Source organism: Myxocyprinus asiaticus, chromosome 15 (genome assembly GCF_019703515.2).
Source record: "Myxocyprinus asiaticus isolate MX2 ecotype Aquarium Trade chromosome 15, UBuf_Myxa_2, whole genome shotgun sequence".
Taxonomy (NCBI): domain Eukaryota; kingdom Metazoa; phylum Chordata; class Actinopteri; order Cypriniformes; family Catostomidae; genus Myxocyprinus; species Myxocyprinus asiaticus.
The window spans coordinates 27,184,736-27,204,637 of record NC_059358.1 but is presented as its reverse complement, the minus strand read 5'-3'; the positions used below and the strand labels follow the sequence as shown (position 1 = coordinate 27,204,637).

The 19,902-nt window shown below is 39.1% G+C and overlaps 1 protein-coding gene across 1 annotated transcript in view; it reads right to left on the bottom strand.

The window, feature by feature from the left end:
* LOC127453020 (sodium/potassium-transporting ATPase subunit alpha-3) overlaps positions 1-14,837 on the bottom strand; it is a 35,798-nt gene extending 20,961 nt beyond the window's left edge. The window contains exons 1-4 of the mRNA XM_051719004.1: positions 14,599-14,837; positions 14,427-14,514; positions 797-913; positions 644-703 (exon numbers count right to left, since the gene is read on the bottom strand). Coding sequence (XP_051574964.1) covers positions 644-703; positions 797-913; positions 14,427-14,432 — 183 coding nt within the window. The 5' untranslated portion in view covers positions 14,433-14,514; positions 14,599-14,837. The remainder of the gene's footprint in view (positions 1-643; positions 704-796; positions 914-14,426; positions 14,515-14,598) is intronic.
* Positions 14,838-19,902: the final 5,065 nt, after the last annotated feature.

Sequence of the window (19,902 nt, the reverse complement as noted above, 5' to 3'; positions counted from 1 at the left end):
TGAAATAAATGAACTTTTCCACGACATTCTAATTTATTGAGATGCACCTGTATATACCAGATAAATACAATGAAATAAACTACAACTGGCCACTATCAGACAGATGATATGATTAAAGTAACTTTGTTAGGAAATATAATAATTGCTACAAAATTCATCCATTTTGTAAAGCACATCGCTACTATGTTGATGATAGCTGTAGTCCTTAATTAGCATTGTGATAGCAACATGCATTTTTTTAAAAACCAGTAGCTTCAAAATTTATGTTTGAGGTATGACTGTGTGTAATTAATGTTCTAGAAATTAACGTAAAAGTCTCTTCAATAATTTTAACCACAGGGCTTATTTTACTCATAAATCTAAAACTGCCATTATTAAAACCCATAGAAATTTCTGGGCGAACCCATGGCTTGAAAATGCTGATTGTCTTCTGAATTTTTGGACTACAACCTAAACAGCTCTATTGCGTACTGTATGATTTTAATGGTCTATTATGGCATTGGTCTTATACTATGAAGAGCATGGCTGACTTATGCAGCCATCTTTCGGTCAACAAGAAGAAATACAGCCAAACCCTTATTCCCAAGATCTAAGGCATGTGATGCGCTCATAAGCTTAGAGTTGCCCAAGTGTGTGCGTTTACCTGAACAATGTCTGTCTGAAATTTCCGGCATACTTCCTCAACTGACATCTTGTGTTCTGTCTGAAAATGGGGTAAAAAAAGAAACATTTAAAAATAAAGAAAAAGATCAAATACTATACTGTTACCATGGCACTTTGTCAGTGAGACTCTCACCAGGGGAACTTCTTTCTTCAGATCATCAAGATCTTTCACTCCCTTCTTCTTCTTGGGAGAGTCTTTATCATCTTTATCCTGTGTGGTGGCCACGCGATAGCTATCTGACCGCCCATACTGAAACACAACAATAGAGGAGAAAGAAAGTTAAAGGGAGCATATTTATTCATGGAATTATTTTTTGATGACCGAAATTCAGTAATAATGACATAGAGCATTGGCTGATTTTTTTGACCTTAAGGTACTTTTAAAACAGACAGTTCAGAGTCAAATTTTTGACTGGAGGCCGAACGTACACCTGGTCCCACACATTTATATAAATGCACCATATCTGTTGTTAAGAAACTGAAAACAGCCTAAAGTTAGGATAATGAACTATTACTATTAATTGTTGATTCTGATAATTATTAGTTTATTTACATCATAAAGAGGGATAACTCACATCTTTGATCAGGAACAGTTTCAGATCACAGTGACATGAAAGGCCTGAAATGTGCAGTGAAAACAGCTTAAATCCAATTAGTTATACTTTGATCATTGTCTGAATGAAGACACAGATGAAAGCACAGACTTCTGTGTTAACACGCAGCATATAAGTAGAATAGATAGATAATCCTATCATACAGGAAGACACAGCATTAATCCAGCAGAGCCAATATGACTCCTAAAAGACTTGGAGGTACCATTTCAGTGAAGCAGTCATCATTAAATCAGGAAACTGCGTATCACTTGACCACAAAGCCGGATCGATACTGAGCTTCCAGAAGAGCCAACATGGCTCCCTCCAGAGAGAAAAGTTCTATTTTTGAGCCACTGCCAATACATAAAAAGGAAATTACTGAGGCCTCCACAGGGGTGCTTCTCATTTCCTAAATTGTGCATCCTCGTTTCCTTGCTCCTCCGTCCTCGAGCCCGTGATTCGGAAACCTATCAAAGTCTGCCATGATTAAGGACATATTAATTCTCTAAATGCACTACATGAGGAGGTGAGGACAGAGGATGGAGGAGGCTTACGGAGAACGCTTGAACAAGGAAGCACAGGAAATTCCTACGTGGAAGACTTTTTAATCGAAGCACCTGAAGTGCGGATAAATTCTCCTCCCCCTTCACATCTGACAAAACAGATTTTAATTCATGTTTCACCTTTGCACTTTAAATAAATCATAACTGGCACATACGTTAACAGTTTATCTTGAATTACTTGGATTTATTAAGAATTTATTAATATATAAATTTCAATAACTTAATGGCAAGTGTGCTGAAATACTGCAGCTGCCCAAAAACGCGCTCTGAAGACACGCTAGAGTGAACAGGACATGTCATTTTACAAATCCGTCTTGCTTTCATTCCTCTGTCCTCATTTCCTTTCCTTCCATAAAAACAAGGAAAGGAAAAAAATGATGCACAATTTCAGAAATGAGAAGCACCCAGGGACTCTCACAGAAGTTCTGGTTTAAGCGCCCCCTGGTGGTCACTGTATGACATGAACATCCAGGCCAACTTGACTCAGCCAAAAATAAAAACATTCTGTCATCATTAACTAACACTTATATAGTTACCTAACAGACTGACAACCTCAGTCACCATTCACGTTCACTGTGTGGGAAAAAATATGCAATGAAAGTGAATAGTGACTAAGGCTGTCAGTCCCTAACCATCTTCCTGTTACTTTTGTGTAACATCTGCACAGAAAAAAGAAGTAATATGGGTTTGGAACAACATTTGGGGTAAATAATGACAAAATTATAATTTTGGGTGAACTATTGTATCCCTTTAATTTATTATGAGGACATGATGAAAAGTAAAAAATAAAAAAAATAAAAATTCAAAACCAAAAATCTGAAACATTTTTTTTGGTCAACAACACTTCGCTGCAGTTGAAAAATACAGCAGTAGTTGTGGTTTTAAAACAAGTCAAGAGAAGACCTGTTTCTACTGACTACATTTACAAATTCAAGCCGTGACGTACATCATCCATATACAAAACACAGAATGACATTTGAATGAGGTTTTTAGCTGCATTTTTATGGTCAACCGACAAGCTGTTTAGACCAATACACATGGCGACTCACGCACATGGCTAGGCACCTATTAAAAGAGAATGCGAATGTGAGAGAGGAAGACAGACAAATAAAGAAGAGTAACACAACAGGGGACAGATGGAACGAGAGAACGGGGGGGTGGTGGGGGTAACCGACTGACAGACTAAGAGAGATATCCAAAGAGACAGAGATTACCAGAGAGAAAGGAATATACGTCACTTCCTGCCTGGTAATTAGATACTGACCCGCGGATCTCTCAGTGTGTTTGCTTGTCTCCGTCAGCGCCTGCATTTAATGCCTGACAGCTCTCAGCAGCACAACACCTGCCCAAAACTAACAGGACAGGCACACACTGACTTTCTAGCCAGCCCAAATAGATCAGCCCAGCGGCAAAGATCCTGTAACAAGTGTGTGTGTGTGTGTGTGTGTGTGTGTGTGGTAGCTGACACCATTCAATAATAAAGTGAATAGAAAGTGAGGATCACCCCTATCAAATCTCACTGATCTTACAGTTTAAATATCTTGTCACTATAGACACACACAGAGATGCATATCTAGAATTTTTAGAGTCTGAATAAAGCTTGAATAAAAGGTAACGTCAAACAACTGGAAACACTACAAACATGCAGGTCCTCTCTCATCTCTATGGAATTAAACACCAGCTGAGTACACACGCACTAACACACACACACACACACACACACACACACACACACACACACACACACAAACACAGAAAACGAAGGAATGATGAGAGAAATGAGTGGAAAAAACAGAACGGGACAGGAGTAAACCATAAGAAAAATGGGAGAGAGAAAAAAGAAATTTGTAAAATGTATAATATGTTGCGATTTATGTAAGATTTAGGTAATTATCTTTAGATGTGAGGTCTGATGTGTGTGTGTGTGTGTGTGTGAGCACCTGCCGCAGATTCATCTGTAATGATACCTGCACTGCGGCGTTGGAACAGAGTGGAAAGAGGAGAAGAGCTCTCTCTTTCTCTTTTAGACTGGCCTAATGCAGCATTTGATCAGATTAATAGGAACTTTGAGTAATGCTCATGTTGACGATCTACTCTCAGACAGCAGATAGCAACAGAGATGGACTAGGACTAAAAAAACTAATACAAACTCAGCCTAATACAAACAAGTGCCTGCTATATCAAGTACATTTACATGTCTGAAATAGGCAGTTTTACATTGCAATGGCAGCACAATGAAATGGAACAATAAATCTCTATGAACGCTGAGTGTTTCAGGTGGTTTGGAGGAATGTGTTGAATTATGTTAAACTTACATAGCCAATTAAAATAGTTACCAGAAAAACAGTTGATTGCATTTATTTTGTGATTTTATATTGTGTGATATATTTATATTTTATATGTTAACCTATAACAGTCTCGCTGAAAAAGTTACCCACTTATTTCCAATAACGATTATTTTCAATGAGAGGGCTGGGTGGAACTTTTGAAAATGTTAACCTAAAAATGTGCTTTATGTGGTAACATCTAAATTAACTGTGTGTGTCACGAATGTGTCAGGAATAAGGACCCAAATGCAGGAATGAGTAAAAAATAAATATTTTATTCAAACAACTGAAAACAAAACAGGCAACACAAAACTCATAAGGGAGAGAAAATAAACTACACATAAACTAGAATAAAGACAATGACTAGTTAACACAAAACTCACGGGGGAGAGAAAACAAATCAAAACACAAACGAAAGTAAAGATAATAAATAGGACTGCTGGGCACAGGAACAAGACAGGAACAGACTAACTAACAAAACAATCTGACAAATACAAGAGGGAAGAGGGCACAATATATAGAGGCGAAGCACATGAGGAACAGGTGAAGGCAATAAACATGGCAAGGACTAAAGGAGGGAGAGTGATGAGGGTAACGAGGAGGCGGGGTCAGGGAAGAACATGGCTAAGACAAAGACAGACACAGCCAATTACACATACACACAACAAACACATATAAACAGAAAACAGACAGGGACCGAAGGGCAGACAGAACAGGACAGTACCTGAAATAGGCATTTTTACATAGCAAAGACTGTTTGCCGACAGCCATAGGGAGCTGGGCGGACTGGTGGTTAGTGGCCGCTGAACCGAGGGTGTGGTTTGTGGCGGCCGCTGGGCAGATGGTAAGGTCAGTCATGGCCGCTGAGAGTTGGACAGGGTCAGACAGGGCATTGGTGGCCACTGAGAACTGGACAGGGTTAGACTGGACGTAGACGGGCATGGGGCAGGGTTCAGACTGTAAGTGGGTGGCCGCTGGACAGGGTTCAGATCGGACGGTGGCGACTGCTGGGCAGATGGTGAGGTCAGTTGCAGCCGCTGAGAGTTGGACAGGGTATTGGTGGCCACTGAGAACTGGACAGGGTTAGACTGATACATTCCACACACCATTACTCCACCACCACCAGCCTGGACTGTTGACACAAGGAAGGTTGGGTCCATGGGTTCATGCTGTTGGCACCAAATTCTGACCCTACCATCTGTGTGCCTCAGCAGAAATCGAGATTCATCAGATCAGGATACGTTTTTCCAGTCTTCAAATGTCCAGTTCTGGTGTGCCTGCACCCACTGCAGCCTCAGCTTTCTGTTCTTGGCTGACAGAAGTGGAACCAGACGTGATCTTTTTCTGTTGTAGCCCATCCGCCTCAAGGTTTGACATGTCGTGCATTCTGAGATGCTATTCTGCTCACTTCAATTGTACAGAGTGGTTATCTGAGTTACCGTAGCCTTTCTGTCAGCTTGAACCAGTCTGACCATTCTCTGTTGACCTCTCTCATCAACAAGGTGTTTCCGTCCGCAGAACTGCCACTCACTGCATGTTTTTTGTTTTTGGTACCATTCTGAGTAAACTCAAAAGACTGTTGTGCATAAAAAAACCCAGGAGATCAGAAGATTTTATTTTATACATTGCACTGCTACAACACATTTGGCTGATTAGTTAATCGCATCAATAAGTAGGTGTACAGGTGTACCTAATAAAGCGTTCGGTGAGTGTAAAACTAAAAACCAGAGACTAACTAGCTGAAGGCAGACCACTTGAATTAAAATAAATGGAAGATATTAGAACACCAAATATGGTGAGTGTAGAAAAGGAAGTCCTGCTTTCCAGGTAAAAGATCCAATTAGATACAGAAATCGCCTGTCAGTCAACTCGAGAACACACATGTGCATCAGGTGGACCAGCCTAAAAAATAGATGTGATCTGATCTAAAGAAGAAGACTTTATGATACCATTATTGTATCTGTGATTTTACTGCTGATTTGAAATGTTCTTTGATCATACTCTGAACCCACTATTTTGGTGATTTTGTTCTTTCCCCATTCAAGTAAATAGCAGTTGTACTTTTATGCTGGTTGTATAGAAAATAGCTGTATGGGAGCGTTCCCAAGATGGCTCCTGAGTGGACTGCCTTGAAGGGGACTTTGATAAAACTTTGAAAGAAACAGCTTCTCATGAAACTTGACAAGGAAATGTCCTGGTCCTGTTTTACTCCAAAATCAAAAGAAACAAATAAGAACTTATTTTTTTATATAAAATGTAAGCATATTTTAGGGCCATTAAGATATTTTACATTGTGACATTATTTTCATGAGTTACGCACATATGTAGTGTGAGCGCCGCCTTCCACTGACAGCTAGGTGTGGATGCAGCATCATTCAAATGCAAATGATTTTAGTGACTGATGCCATAGTAGAAATTCACTATTCACAGTCAGCCAGGATTAATTTAATGCCTGAGTAAAAATGTCCAATAATAGAAAGGTTACAATGTTGTATTCAACTGGTCATGTGATTTCAACATGGCTGCCCCCATGAGGGGACCCTCTCTGTGTAGATTAAAACAGCTTTTATAAGGTGGCTGATGTGACTTGAGTCTTCATATCATAAGAAGTGTTCGTGGTTTAAACATGTTTCCTAAATAAAATAAATTCATTAAAATAAAGTAAAATAAAGTTATACTTTTAAAATGAGGGGAAAAAAATACTGAGTGCACCTTTAAAGGCCCAGTATACGTTTCCGGATCGGCTCGTGCCTGGTCGACCGCGTTGACTTGATGAGTATATTCTTCTGACTGCACTCGAATGCGAATGCGTTTGACACATGCCCACTACAACTTCTTTGTGATACTCTTTTAGTAGAGTGAATGGGCGGCGCATGTGCAGACAATGTGCACTAATGATGACCGCGTCCGTGAGTTGAGAAAATCTGTCCGGTGCGCGGTCAGGCCACGCGGACTGAATTATGATGAAATTGACATCATTTTTGAGCTTTTATCTATATCTTCAGATGTTGTTTGATGACCAGAGGGAATCCCTACCAGAGCTTGTCTCCTCTGTCCAGCAATTAGTTCTGATGAATATCTCCCCGAAGTACAGAGTAAGCGGTACACATCAGTTTAAACAACTGTTATTGCAGCAGACACATCAATACTGCCCTAGAGGGCTGTGTGTGTGATGTACTACTGTGAGTGTGCAAATTATTGTTTTACAGACATGTCGATACAGCCCAGAAAAAGACCATTAATATCTGGGATTGCATTATTTAAGACTGAACATAAAATTGTATCACAGAGACTCTGCTGTTGCTAATGTGCAAATACAGTTGAAGTCAGAAGTTTACATACACTTAGGTTGAAGTCATTAAAACTCATTTTTTAACCACTCCACAGATTTAATATCAGCAAACTATAGTTTTGGCAAGTCATTTAGGACATCTTCTTTGTGCATGACACAAGTAATTTTTCCAACAATTGTTTACAGACAGATTGTTTCACTTTTAATTTACTATATCACAGTTCCAGTGGGTCAGAAGTTTACATACATTAAGTTCCATTAAGCAGCTTGGAAAATTCCAGAAAATGATGTCAAGCCTTTAGACAATTAGCCAATTAGCTTCTGATAGGAGGTGTACTTGTGGATGTATTTGAAGGTTTACCTTCACACTCAGTGCCTCTTTGCTTGACATCATGGGGAAATCAAAACAAATCAGCCAAGACCACAGAAAAATAAAACTGTGGACCTCCACAAGTCTGGTTCATTATTGGGAGCAATTTCCAAATGCCTGAAGGAACCACGTTCATCTGTACAAACAATAGTACGCAAGTATAAACATCATGGGACAACGCAGAAACAGGTAGACAAGTATCTATATCCACAGTAAAACGAGTCCTATATCGACATAACCTGAAAGGCTGCTCAGCAAGGAAGTAGCCACTGCTCCAAAACCACCATAAAAAGCCAGACTACAGTTTGCAAGTGCACATGGGGACAAAGATCTTACTTTTTGGAGAAATGTCCTCTGGTCTAATGAAACAAAAATTTAATTGTTTGGCCATAATGACCATCATTATGTTTGGAGAAAAAAGGGTGAGGCTTGCAAGCCGAAGAACACCATCCCAACCATGAAGCATGAGGAGGCAGCATCATGTTGTGGGGGTGCTTTGCTGTAGGAGGGACTGGTGCACTTCACAAAATAGATGGCATCATGAGGAAGGAAAATTATGAGTATATACTGAAGCAACATCTCAAGACATAAGCCAGAAAGTTAAAGCTTGGTCGCGAATGGGTCTTCCAAATGGACAATGACCCCAAGCATGCCTCCATAGTTGTTGCAAAATGGCTTAAGGACAACAAAGTTAAGGTATTGGAGTAGCCATCACAAAGCCCTGACTTCAATCCGATAGGAAATTTGTGGGCAGAACTGAAAAAGCATGTGCAAGTAAGGAGGCCTACAACCCTGACTCTGTTACACCAGTTCTGTCTGGAGGAATGGGCCAAAATTCCAGCAACTTATTGTGAGAAGCTTGTGGAAAGGCTACCCAAAATGTTTGACCCAAGTTAAACAATTTAAAGGCAATGCTACCAAATACTAACATACTAAGTGTATGTAAACTTCTGACCCACTGGGATTGTGATGAAAGAAATAAAAGATGAAATAAATAATTCTCTCTACTATTATTCTTACATTTCACATTCTTAAAATAAAGTAGTGATCCTAACTGACCTAAGACAGGGAATATTTTCTACGATTAAATGTCAGGAATTGTGAAAACTGAGTTTAAATGTATTTGGCTAAAGTGTATGTAAACTGCTGACTTTTAACTGTAACACTGACCACCTATTCCAGTATGTAAGTGGATGGGTGTGAGTGTAAAGTGACCTTGCGGCTTTGGTGGACCATCTGGTATGCCGTGAGATGTAGACTAGGCTAGGCCTGGGTCTCTAAATACAGATTAAATAATCTGATTACGGCAAACTGGGATTAGCTCCCCCTGAGTCACCACCATCACAAACAAAAAACAAAAGCTTTATAAATCTAGTCAGACCTTAGGTTTTATTATTAAAAACATTAAGTAAATGAATTGCTTATTGTCCACTGTATAATCTTTGTGTGCATAAAATACCAAAGCATTTTGATATAATGTTTACTTGAAATCATTTATGTAAAGAATAAAGGAAAGAGAAAATCTCTCTCTCGTATATATATATATATATATATATATATATATATATATATATATATATATATATATATATATATATATTATACAGTATATATACCAATTTTTTTCTTCTGGTAATTATTGATTGGGATTGGAGTAGCACTGCATCTGGGATTTCATTCAATTTGCACTCTTGTAGTCTCTGTGTCTGGGCCATCCGGTAACAGTAAAGAAAGACTAAGGCAATATTTAAAAACAATTATATATATATATATAAAAAAATCAAGCAATTGAGGGACTTTTACACAACTATTACACAAAGTGCAAACATTCATTGATGCTCTAGAAGGCAACACACTACTATATGCATACTATATGTAATTATCTGTAATGCAATTTCTGAAGAGCAGTACTAAATAAAAAAATCTTATCTCTTATATTTGTATAAATTATGAAAGGGGTGTGAACATTTGAGACAAAAGGCAAACGTATCTTCTCAACTGTAAATACTGTTTATTAAACCAGTTTAGGAGCCAATGGCTCCTAAGTCATTTTTTTTAAAAGTCTGGAGCCCTGTATTATTTGAGCTGATATGTTGTTTAAATTGTCATTTTTACAGTCATTTTAGGGTTTGTTGACATTACATCGTCATGGCAACAAAGTTGTAAAATTGGCTATAACATTACACAGAAAAGGTTAGCAAGTTATTTTATCACACTAAAATCATGTTTACACACATATTGTTTATGTCTTGTGGCTAAACTTTTGAAAAAAATGAGTATTTTAACGTAAAAAAAAATTGGCCCCCATTCACTTCCATTGTAAGTACCTCACTGGAACCAAGATTTTTGCTTTTTTTAAAGAAAAGGAGGAACGAGTCTAAATTAATTTTTGTGGTAATCAATAGTACGCCTCAAATGCTGTCGACTGAGCTTAACTTGTATTGAATCTGGAATATTCCTTTAATCATTTTAAATCAATTAAATATTTAATTAATTAAATGTATTATTAAATGTACCACATCTGAGTATGTATAACATCATTATTGTCTTGGGTAGATGATCAAAGATTACATAGGATTTAAGCTTCATTACACATTGACTTTGTGGATAAAATTATTTGGAATTTGACTTCAAAGACATGTCCCATTCATTCACAAGCTACTTACATATTCTGATTCTACATCCTGAAACCAAATTCACCTCCACCAAAACAATAGTAGTTAACTTACCCCAACCTAAAGATAATACTACCAAACTTAACTCTGTACTAACACTGTCCTAAAAAAAAAAACTCAATGCCAACACAAGTAACACAATCCAATAAGACCCTAAATGTATTCATTATTAAGATTTTATTCAATCTTTCACTTCATTGGAGCTTAATAATCATTAGTAACACATCAAGGACACCTCTGTCTCTTCATCCTTGGCCACTCTTCATCCGTACCATCTGTACCCTGGTAACTCAGCCCACTCACCATCTGGAAACACAAGCTCAGCCAGGCTAATTACACGTAACAGGATCTCTCCGTCTCTTCATTCCTCTCCTCCTCGTATATACGGTCCTGCAACAGCAGGCCCCTCCCCTCCCTTTCTTCTCCTCCCACATGCACTCACCTGAATATGCAAACTCACACAAGCACACTTTGTCCCAAGTACTGCATCACATTCTCACATGTCTAAAGATAAATATGATACATACTACATACTGTAAAGTCAACATCAGTAGTTCTTTCTGTCTCTCTCTTTCAGATTCAAACAGCTATATTGGCATGATACAAGGGGTGTAGACTGACAGTTCATTCACTATACACACACAATACAGATTTCAGATTTAAATTATGCTTATGTAAGTTGAACGGTATTTATATCTGATAATTTATAGTGCTGGTCACCAGGGGCAGAAATTAACTGTTTCATTAAAGGGCAATATTTGCCCAGTGGATTTGATGTTCAGGGGCATTTTACACCTTTATAGGGCATTTTTTTCTTCTAACTAAATAAAACATATAAGGTGTAATATAAGGTGTGGCATTATACTTTTATGTCAAATACTTACCTTTAATCAATTAACACATTTTCAATATGAATACCTAGATTGAGAATAAAATTAAATTAACATCAGCTCATACAATATTATGTATAATTATGCCTAAATAGAGAAATTTAAAATGGGGGCATTTTTAGCCCAAATAATTTTAATTTCGGGAGCATTTTTGTCATTTTCAGTGGAATTTTTGCCCTGAAACGGGGCGCCTGCAGCTGTACGCCGTACGCACTGTGCATACCATGAGTACTCCGACTGCCCTGAGAAATATTTACTCTCAGAATATTTCATCAATCATGAAATGTGTCCCGTATTTCTGTTGGCTGTTTAAAAGATCTAGCAATGCCCAATTTGTTAATTAATAATTCTTCTGAGTCGGTTCTTTTCAGTGAATTGGCCAAACGGGCTTGCAAAACTGTCTGAATCGATTCGTGATTCAGTACAATTCGTTCAGAGCGCTTTCTCACTGAATCATTTGGAGCGGTTTCTCACACAGTAAAACAGTTTCTGAATATTTACGAATACAGAGAACAAACTGCGCTGAATACAGTGGAAATGTACCTACAATCAACTGAAACAAAAGGCTGTCTTTTTGTGAGGTAACTTTGAGAAACTTCAGCTAGTGTTGTGTCATGTGAACAAGGGGCTGTTCAAACTGAACGTGTTTTTGCGTCCTTTCGCGCTGTTTTTCAATCGTTTTCCATGTAAATATTTGCTAGATGGATGTCTTTGGAAAAATGCGTCACGTTTCACTGTGTTTTTAGCATATCTCACAGAAGCGCGAAAACGCGTCTGTCTGAACGGTTACTGGAAGAAATGCTTTAGCCAGTAGTTAAATGAATGCTACTCATACTCAATAAAAAAAAACAAAAAACAAATGCTTATCTCAAAGTCAACAGAACTGAATGCTTTGGTGTTGTTTTTTAACACCAAAAAAATCTCCCGGGGGAGTATGCCCCTGGACCCCCCTAGATATAAGGTTTATTAGGAAGATTTGTCAGCAGACCCTCAGATGAAATCCTGCAGGCGCCCCTGCCCGGAACCCCTCTTCATTTCTGAACCTCTTAGTCACTTTCATTTGTGTTTGACAGCCCTGTTAATACAACAATCCTTTTTACACACCTCTCTTTGTGTAATAAATCATAAACTAAACTGAAATATTCAATGTTGTAGGCTACTAATAAACATTTGAAACAACTGTTTGATTGATGAGGCGCAATCTGGTGTCAAGAACACAACACATTTAAAAATGATATTTATATAAAATAGATGACCTCTATGAACTCTACATAATTTCATTTCTTCCCTTTCCGTATCCGCGTCTCTTGCCATTAACAGGCCGGTACCGGGAATTTGCACTCGTGTGGCTCCGCCTCGTGTCTGACGCAAAAAAAAAAGCTGGGATGATGATAGTGGTGCATTGCATCCCCATTCATTATTAAACAAAGCCGCCAGCAAAATTAAAGAGAACTGCGCGATTAAGGTAACCAGACTTGATAGTGACTGTTACTTTCCATTCCGTTTAACCAGGATAATTCACACACAAGCAGTCTACGCGTGTATTAATACATGACTTGACAATGCGTAATTATGTTGTGCGCTCGTGGTACACTGCCAGTGATCACTGTTGACGCATAGCGTCAATGTTGAAGATTTCTAATGGATTATTATGTGCGTAAAAAAAATGATAAACCTGTAGGCTATATGTAATCCTTCCGTGGTCCTGGCAACGACTATGAACCCCATCTGCTGCCAAACACCGGCAACCATAACCCTAACGCGTCCTTACGCTAAAAAGCTAGAGGCAGCGCTACGAATAAACTAGAAAGCAATTGTCTCGAGAGGCGTTTTCACGCGGCATCTAAAAAATAATTGAAACAGCGAGGACGGATGCAAAAACGTGTTCCATTCAGAATATTAGGCTACAGATAATAAAACCAAACTGATGGTGCAAATTGCGCAACCGAGTCTGACTTTTGTTTCACCCCAGCGCAATGGCACAGTGGACTTCCGTGATTCTGCATCATCTGCTAAATTCTACCTTCGGTTCATTATTTAGAACTGAATCTATTTAATCTGTCCTGTTAGGATGCACCGCCCGCGATTACCCGCGCGAGGTTGTCACAGATGTAGGAAATAAGCCGGTTTGAGCTCAGATTCCAGGTAACCGCATTATGACGCATGGAATTAATCGATGCTCGGCGGCAGCGCGCGCTAAAATATTCCAGTACCAAGCACTTTAACACACGCAGCAATGCCGCTGGTGTCCATAAAGATAAAGATAATTCACATTCTGTTCATGCATCCGACAGATAAACTGTCTAAAACAGGAGACACGCGTTGCGGGCAGTGAGTAGAGAGGGAAGGATGAAAAGAGAGGGGGGAGTGCAGGTGAAGGAGTGCGGGGGGGTTACCCCAAGCCCATCCGATACCCACATTTGACATGCACTGTGCCATAATACAGAGAACCAGTCCTAAAACACGTTAAAACAGCTTTTAAGTACCTGAGAAACTATGCTTAAATAAAATCACCATATCACATCCATTGTGTAAAGACAGCTTATACCGCAGTGCTGTCCTTTAGAAAGTCTCTGCCTAGCATAACCCGATTACACTGGCACGAGAATGTTAATGAAATAACCGACCAGATATGATCATTTAGACTGCACAAGAACAAGCTTTCAATTAGGAGGACAGCTGCAACGTTATCTGTGTCTCCTTTAAAAAGCTCATTAATCAACAACAACGACGGCACTACAAAAGTTTGAAAAAGCCGTTCCGTTCCATATGTTGACCATTAAACTAATAATAATCGCAGATGGAACATCTACGTGGCTAATTAATGCGTAATAACGTTCTAGACTATCCGTCCCATTAGTTTGTCGCAGTCCATGAAGAGGCGGAAGTATAGCAGAATCCGCATATAAGTCAATGTCATCCTGTCACCATATATCTGACAGCACAGGACATGACGCCGTAGTTTGAATAAAGTTTAATCTCAGGAAAACATTCTATTATTGTTTATTCACTTTAATCGGTTAAAAGGAGAGTGAGAGAGAAGCCGGTCTTACCCCCATGGTTGCGCAATCAGACGGTTCTTCTCTGCTGGTAAAATTGAAGTGATGGAGAGGGTGACAGCCTTTCACGAAAAGAAAGTGTCTGTAACCAAAAAAATGACTTAAGAAAGACAAACAATTATACCTCTCATAAACGTAAACTAAAACTTGGTTTTCAGTGCTTTACCTCAGCCGACAAGGTGAGAGACCTAAAGCGTGTTTACTTCACGTCAAAAGGTTATTCGTTGCAACATTAAGTTAATGTATCTGACAGCTGTCTAAAGGTTAAATGCAGACAAACTAAATGACCAAATGAAACCCGACAGCAAGGCAGTGTATCTCGCGGGCTCATGCACTGCTCTTTGGAGTTGCGATAATGCCCCCCCTAATGACTCCGTCCGCGGCACTGCCAGCTTGAAACGTACCACTCCGCCTGAAAGAAGCGCCGGTTGATGTGAGGGATGTGCTTCTTCTACCTCACGAACGAGTACCTCAAAACGCCCACATTTAGGATCTAAGCCAATAAACACAGGCACGCCTTAATATCGACGTATCCTTTGTCCAATCAGCGTGAAGACAGCAGGCAAAAGACACCAATCGGATGCGCCATTGCCCCTCCTGCGGTACAGCAGAATTCCAAAGGTGACAGCCGCACAGCATCATCGTGCGCTCTGAAAATCTCTTTAATGACTGGACTGAGAATAAGCTAAGTCATAATTGGTGTGATTGCATTACTTAATGTATGCAACCGTGTTTGGTTTATTGTGTGTTCGTTTGTTTTTATTACATGTTAAATTGTGTTGTCATCAAGAATGCAGGTGCAGGACTAATTTACACTGCAGTAGGACTAAAGTACACTATGTTTAATGTGTTCAAATACAGATATGCTGTACTGTCATACCTTAACACTGTAACAACTGCTTAAAGCCAATGCCTTTTAGAGATATTAATCTTGTAGTAGAATTGTTTTTTGTTATCAGATTTCATTTTAATGAAAAGTGCTGGTCTCTAAATCACATGTTTGGTGCATGTGTTCTGTTCAGTTCTATTCTATTCTAAATTTTCCCCACGTTGGAACAATGAAATATTATAGTAGCTTCTTTCAATAAGAATGATTCTTGACCTGTGGCAAATATCTCTATTTTTGTTTCTGTCTGCTCTGTATTAACTGTTCCCAGGAGACAGAGAACAATGGCTATCTGTTAAAGCAGTGTAGCTTACTATATATCAATTTATATAGTGTTTTACATGGAATTGAACAGGCAACTGCTCACAAAAGATGTTGAAGCTTTTCAATGAGAGAGGAAGATGAAGAGAAAGGGAGGAAAATTCAAACAGCGACCTTAAGCTCAGTGACCTTTAAAAGTCAAGCTTAGAATGCAAATACATACACTGTTACCTTTAAGTAATACACAAACATTTACATAGTATGTCCAAAGAGTATGAATAGTAAAGTATCATATATTATAGAAAACCTGCAGCTTAAACATACGCAAATATGTCATGGAATTGATTATGTATATTCACAGTTTGTTTCACAGCTAAGCAGAAGGATCAGGGATGCAAGAAACCTCCTCCTCCAGACACTGCAGCTACCAATAATTACAAATACTGAACAGTAACTTGCTGGCTGCTTGCTTGGCCATCCTCTTATTCAGATCCATTATTTACAGACCCCTCACTACTTACTGTGTGCATAGCCTAGACTGAGTTATTGCTATCTGAGCAATTTAGTAAGACAAGCTTCCTCAACATGTGACCAAGTGTATGGACAAAAAAACAATCCAACTAATTTGTAATGACTACTGTACATCTGGGGTGCTAACTATTAAGTTAAGCAATATATCAGAACTTTTATATAGCTGAAACCACAGGGTTTGAGAAAATACTTCACATCAGCCACAGAGGAAACAAAAATTAGATTTACTCTCATAAAACACAACACATTCACACAGAATCATATTTTCTAAATACAGGCATCTATACTCACACAGGGTCAATGGGTTAATTTGCAGTGGCAAGCCGGTAGTCTGTAGTATGCATGGGAGAGACTTTGTCCTGTTCTCAATCCTTAGTTGAGTTTATTAAACTTGGCTAGAGACCCCACTGTACTTGCACTGGAAGAAAACCTGTAAATCAGTGATTATGTATGAAGAGAGTTTCATGATCTACTGTATTGCAATGACTGGTGCTTGATATTGTATTGTCAAAAATAAAAGTTAATGGAATTGCAGACACAGTCTCATGACAACAAAATCATAAGATATCATATGACTTTGCTTGTACGAAAAGGTACTTTTATTTCTATACAGACCAATAAATCAACAAACAGAATGTCAAAGCCATACATTATAGTCTACTAATGTTTGCTAGCCTCCTGGGGGCCTGGGTAACTCAGCGAGTAAAGACGCTGACTACCACCCCTGAAGTCACGAGTTCGAATCCAGGGCGTGCTGAGTGACTCCAGCCAGGTCTCCTAAGCAACCAAATTGGCACGGTTGCTAGGGAGGATAGAGTCACATCCTCGTGGTCGCTATAATGTGGTTCTCGCTCTCGGTGGGGCGTGTGGTGAGTTGTGCGTGGATGCCACGGGGAATAGTGTGAAGCCTCCACACGCGCTGTGTCTCCACGGTAACGTGCTCAACAAGCCACGTGGTAAGATGCGCGGATTGACTGTCTCAGACATGGAGACAACTGAGATTCGTCCTCCGCCACCCAGATTGAGGCACTATGCCACCACGAGGACTTAGAGTGCATTGGGAATTGGGCATTCCAAATTGGAGAGAAAAGGGGAGAAAAAAAAAGTTTGCTAGCCTCCTATCCAACACTTTATACTGTATTTAGAAAGGAAACATTAGTGATCATATTTTATTAATCTTTCAATATTTATGCAATATAAATGACTGATGTATGTTAATAACCTGGAATATGCTTCCCTCTTCTCGTTCCAAACCCTGATGTTATAGTTAAGTTCAGGGTTGGGGTTTGGGTTAGGGGATAAACTTAGGAACAGTCATAATATTGTTGGTTGGTTCGTTTCTCTGAAAAATTTGTGCTAAATTTACTTAAAAAATATATAAGTAGCATTTTTGCTTCACAAAAATAAAGTAAATTCAACCTAAGGTCATTATGTCAGCACAACTGGAAAATCTTTTTTAGATATATACAAATGTATGTCACACAATTAAGATTTAGCAATTAAAAGCAAGTTGTTTCAAATTAACATTTATATCAGTGTTTCTACTTAAATGTGCTGTAAGAGATTTTAGCATTCTAAAGCTTTCATATGAGTGAGCCGTTAAATTTGCCACGCCCCCTCATTCCAAAATCCGCCCTCCAAAGATAATTTTTTAGACCAAATCAGAGCAAAAAAGCAGCATTGTTTGTTCCTGTGGCTGTCAAATTCAAAAGTGGTACAACAGAGACCTCAGCTGACAAACATTATGAATCATAGCCTCAATGATCCGATTCAAACACAACATGAGAACAAGCAAAATGATCGACAGATGAAAAGCGTCAATGTCCGCGGACACATTTTTGTTTGCTATTTACAAAGTCTACAGCTGTCACTGAGACTGGTGAGATATCTCAGGACACTTATTTCATTAATATATTTAAGAGAGTATAAGAACTTTTTTTGCATACTCTTCCATGGAAAATAAAAATAACTGAAGTGAAGTACTGAAGAAATATCATATTTCTTACGCTTAAGAGAAATAACCTTCCTTCTTTTTATGGGATGCCCCTGCCCCAACCCATTCACATTCAACGTGGAGAGAGACAATCCACTCAAATTAACATTTGACATATTGACATGTAAGAAAAAATAGATTGTGTGTCAAAAACAGGATTATAAAGACCACATTCCAACATTAGTGCAACAGTCAAACCCCGAACATTCCCCAGAACCAAACAAACAGGAAAAAAAAATGTGCACATTAACCCTGCACATGACTGCACCAACTGCCGTCCATCTCTCCAAACTTAAACAGTCCATGCACGCCTACGAGAACCTCCGCAACAACTTTGCTGTCGGATTGCTACAAATTTTGTGAGACAGAATTTCACCGCAAAAGATAATTTATAAAACAAACTCCAGCCAATAGGCAGAATAAACACAAAGAGCGTGTAGCTTCATCCATAACACTGTCCTAAAGGTGTATTATTCTACTAAATAAACTCCAGCCGCTAGGCGGAACCAGCACAAAAAGAGCACACAGATTCTTCAGACAGTCAAACGAATGTCCAGTGAGCCGGTCCATTTGGCTGCAACATGAGTACAAGCATATTACTTACTCCAATGACTTTGCAAAAATACTCCACAAAATAAACTCCAGTCGATAGGCAGCACCAGCACAAAAAAAAAACGTGCATGTTCCTCAAACTGTCAAATGGATGTTCAGTGAGCCGGCCCACTCGGTGTTGCTCTACAAAATAAACTCCAGCCACTAGGTGGAACCAGCACAAAAAAAGCATGCAGAATCTTCAAACAGTCAAGCGAATTTTCAGTGAGTCGGTCCACCCGGCAGCAACGTGAGTACAACAATACGACTCACTCACTCCATTGACTTTATGAAGGACATCGCTTGCTGTAGGCATGTGAAGTTTTACGTTCATCCTTAGCATCTATTCTCAATTTGGCCGGGAATATCAGTGTAAAAGCAACCTTCCGTTGATGTAAAAGTTTCTTGCATTCCTTGAATCAATCATGTTTCTCTTATCGAGTTCGCAAAGTCTGGGAACAAGAAAATGCTGTGGTTCTTCTAAGAAAACCTACCTTTACTCCTCGCCGCACGTAACACAAGATCTTTATCGTATGATCTCAGAAATTTGGCCTGAATTGATCGGAGCCTGTCTCCCTCAGCAGATTGCCGAGCCGGAACCCTGTGAGCTCGCTCGATTTCCAGTTTATGGCCTGCTATGTCGAGCAGACTCGGAAAAAGCCCATCCAGGAATTCCACCATATTCTGTCCCTCTAGTCCCTCCGGGACTCCCACGATATGGACGTTATTCTGCCGGCTACGGTTTTCCATGTCCTCCAACTTCTCCCAGACATGCTCCAAATCCACCTTGGTCATGAACAGATTAGCAGATAGAAAAATAATTTACTCAATCTTTGAACTGATCGGTGTAATAAGGAGAGACAAAAGGAATGGACTTAGATGAAAATAAGACCTCATGTCATGGAGCAAAGTGAATAGGAGGTGAAGGCCAGGGCTGATGAGAGGAAATGGAGAGAAACAGGTGGAAGAAAGGAGATCAGAATAAAAGCAGAGGAGCAAACAATTAAGATATGACTAGAGAGAGGAGACTAAATGGAGTTCTGTTATGTTTCCATGTTGTCTCAGATGTTTCTCTTAAAATTCCTAACGGAGAAATAAAAATAGAAATAAATGAGACTCTAAGGCCGCATTCACACCAATACGTTTTTGTTTGAAAACACATTGATTTTGCTAAGTTTATGGCTCTCATCCACACTGGACCGGTGTTT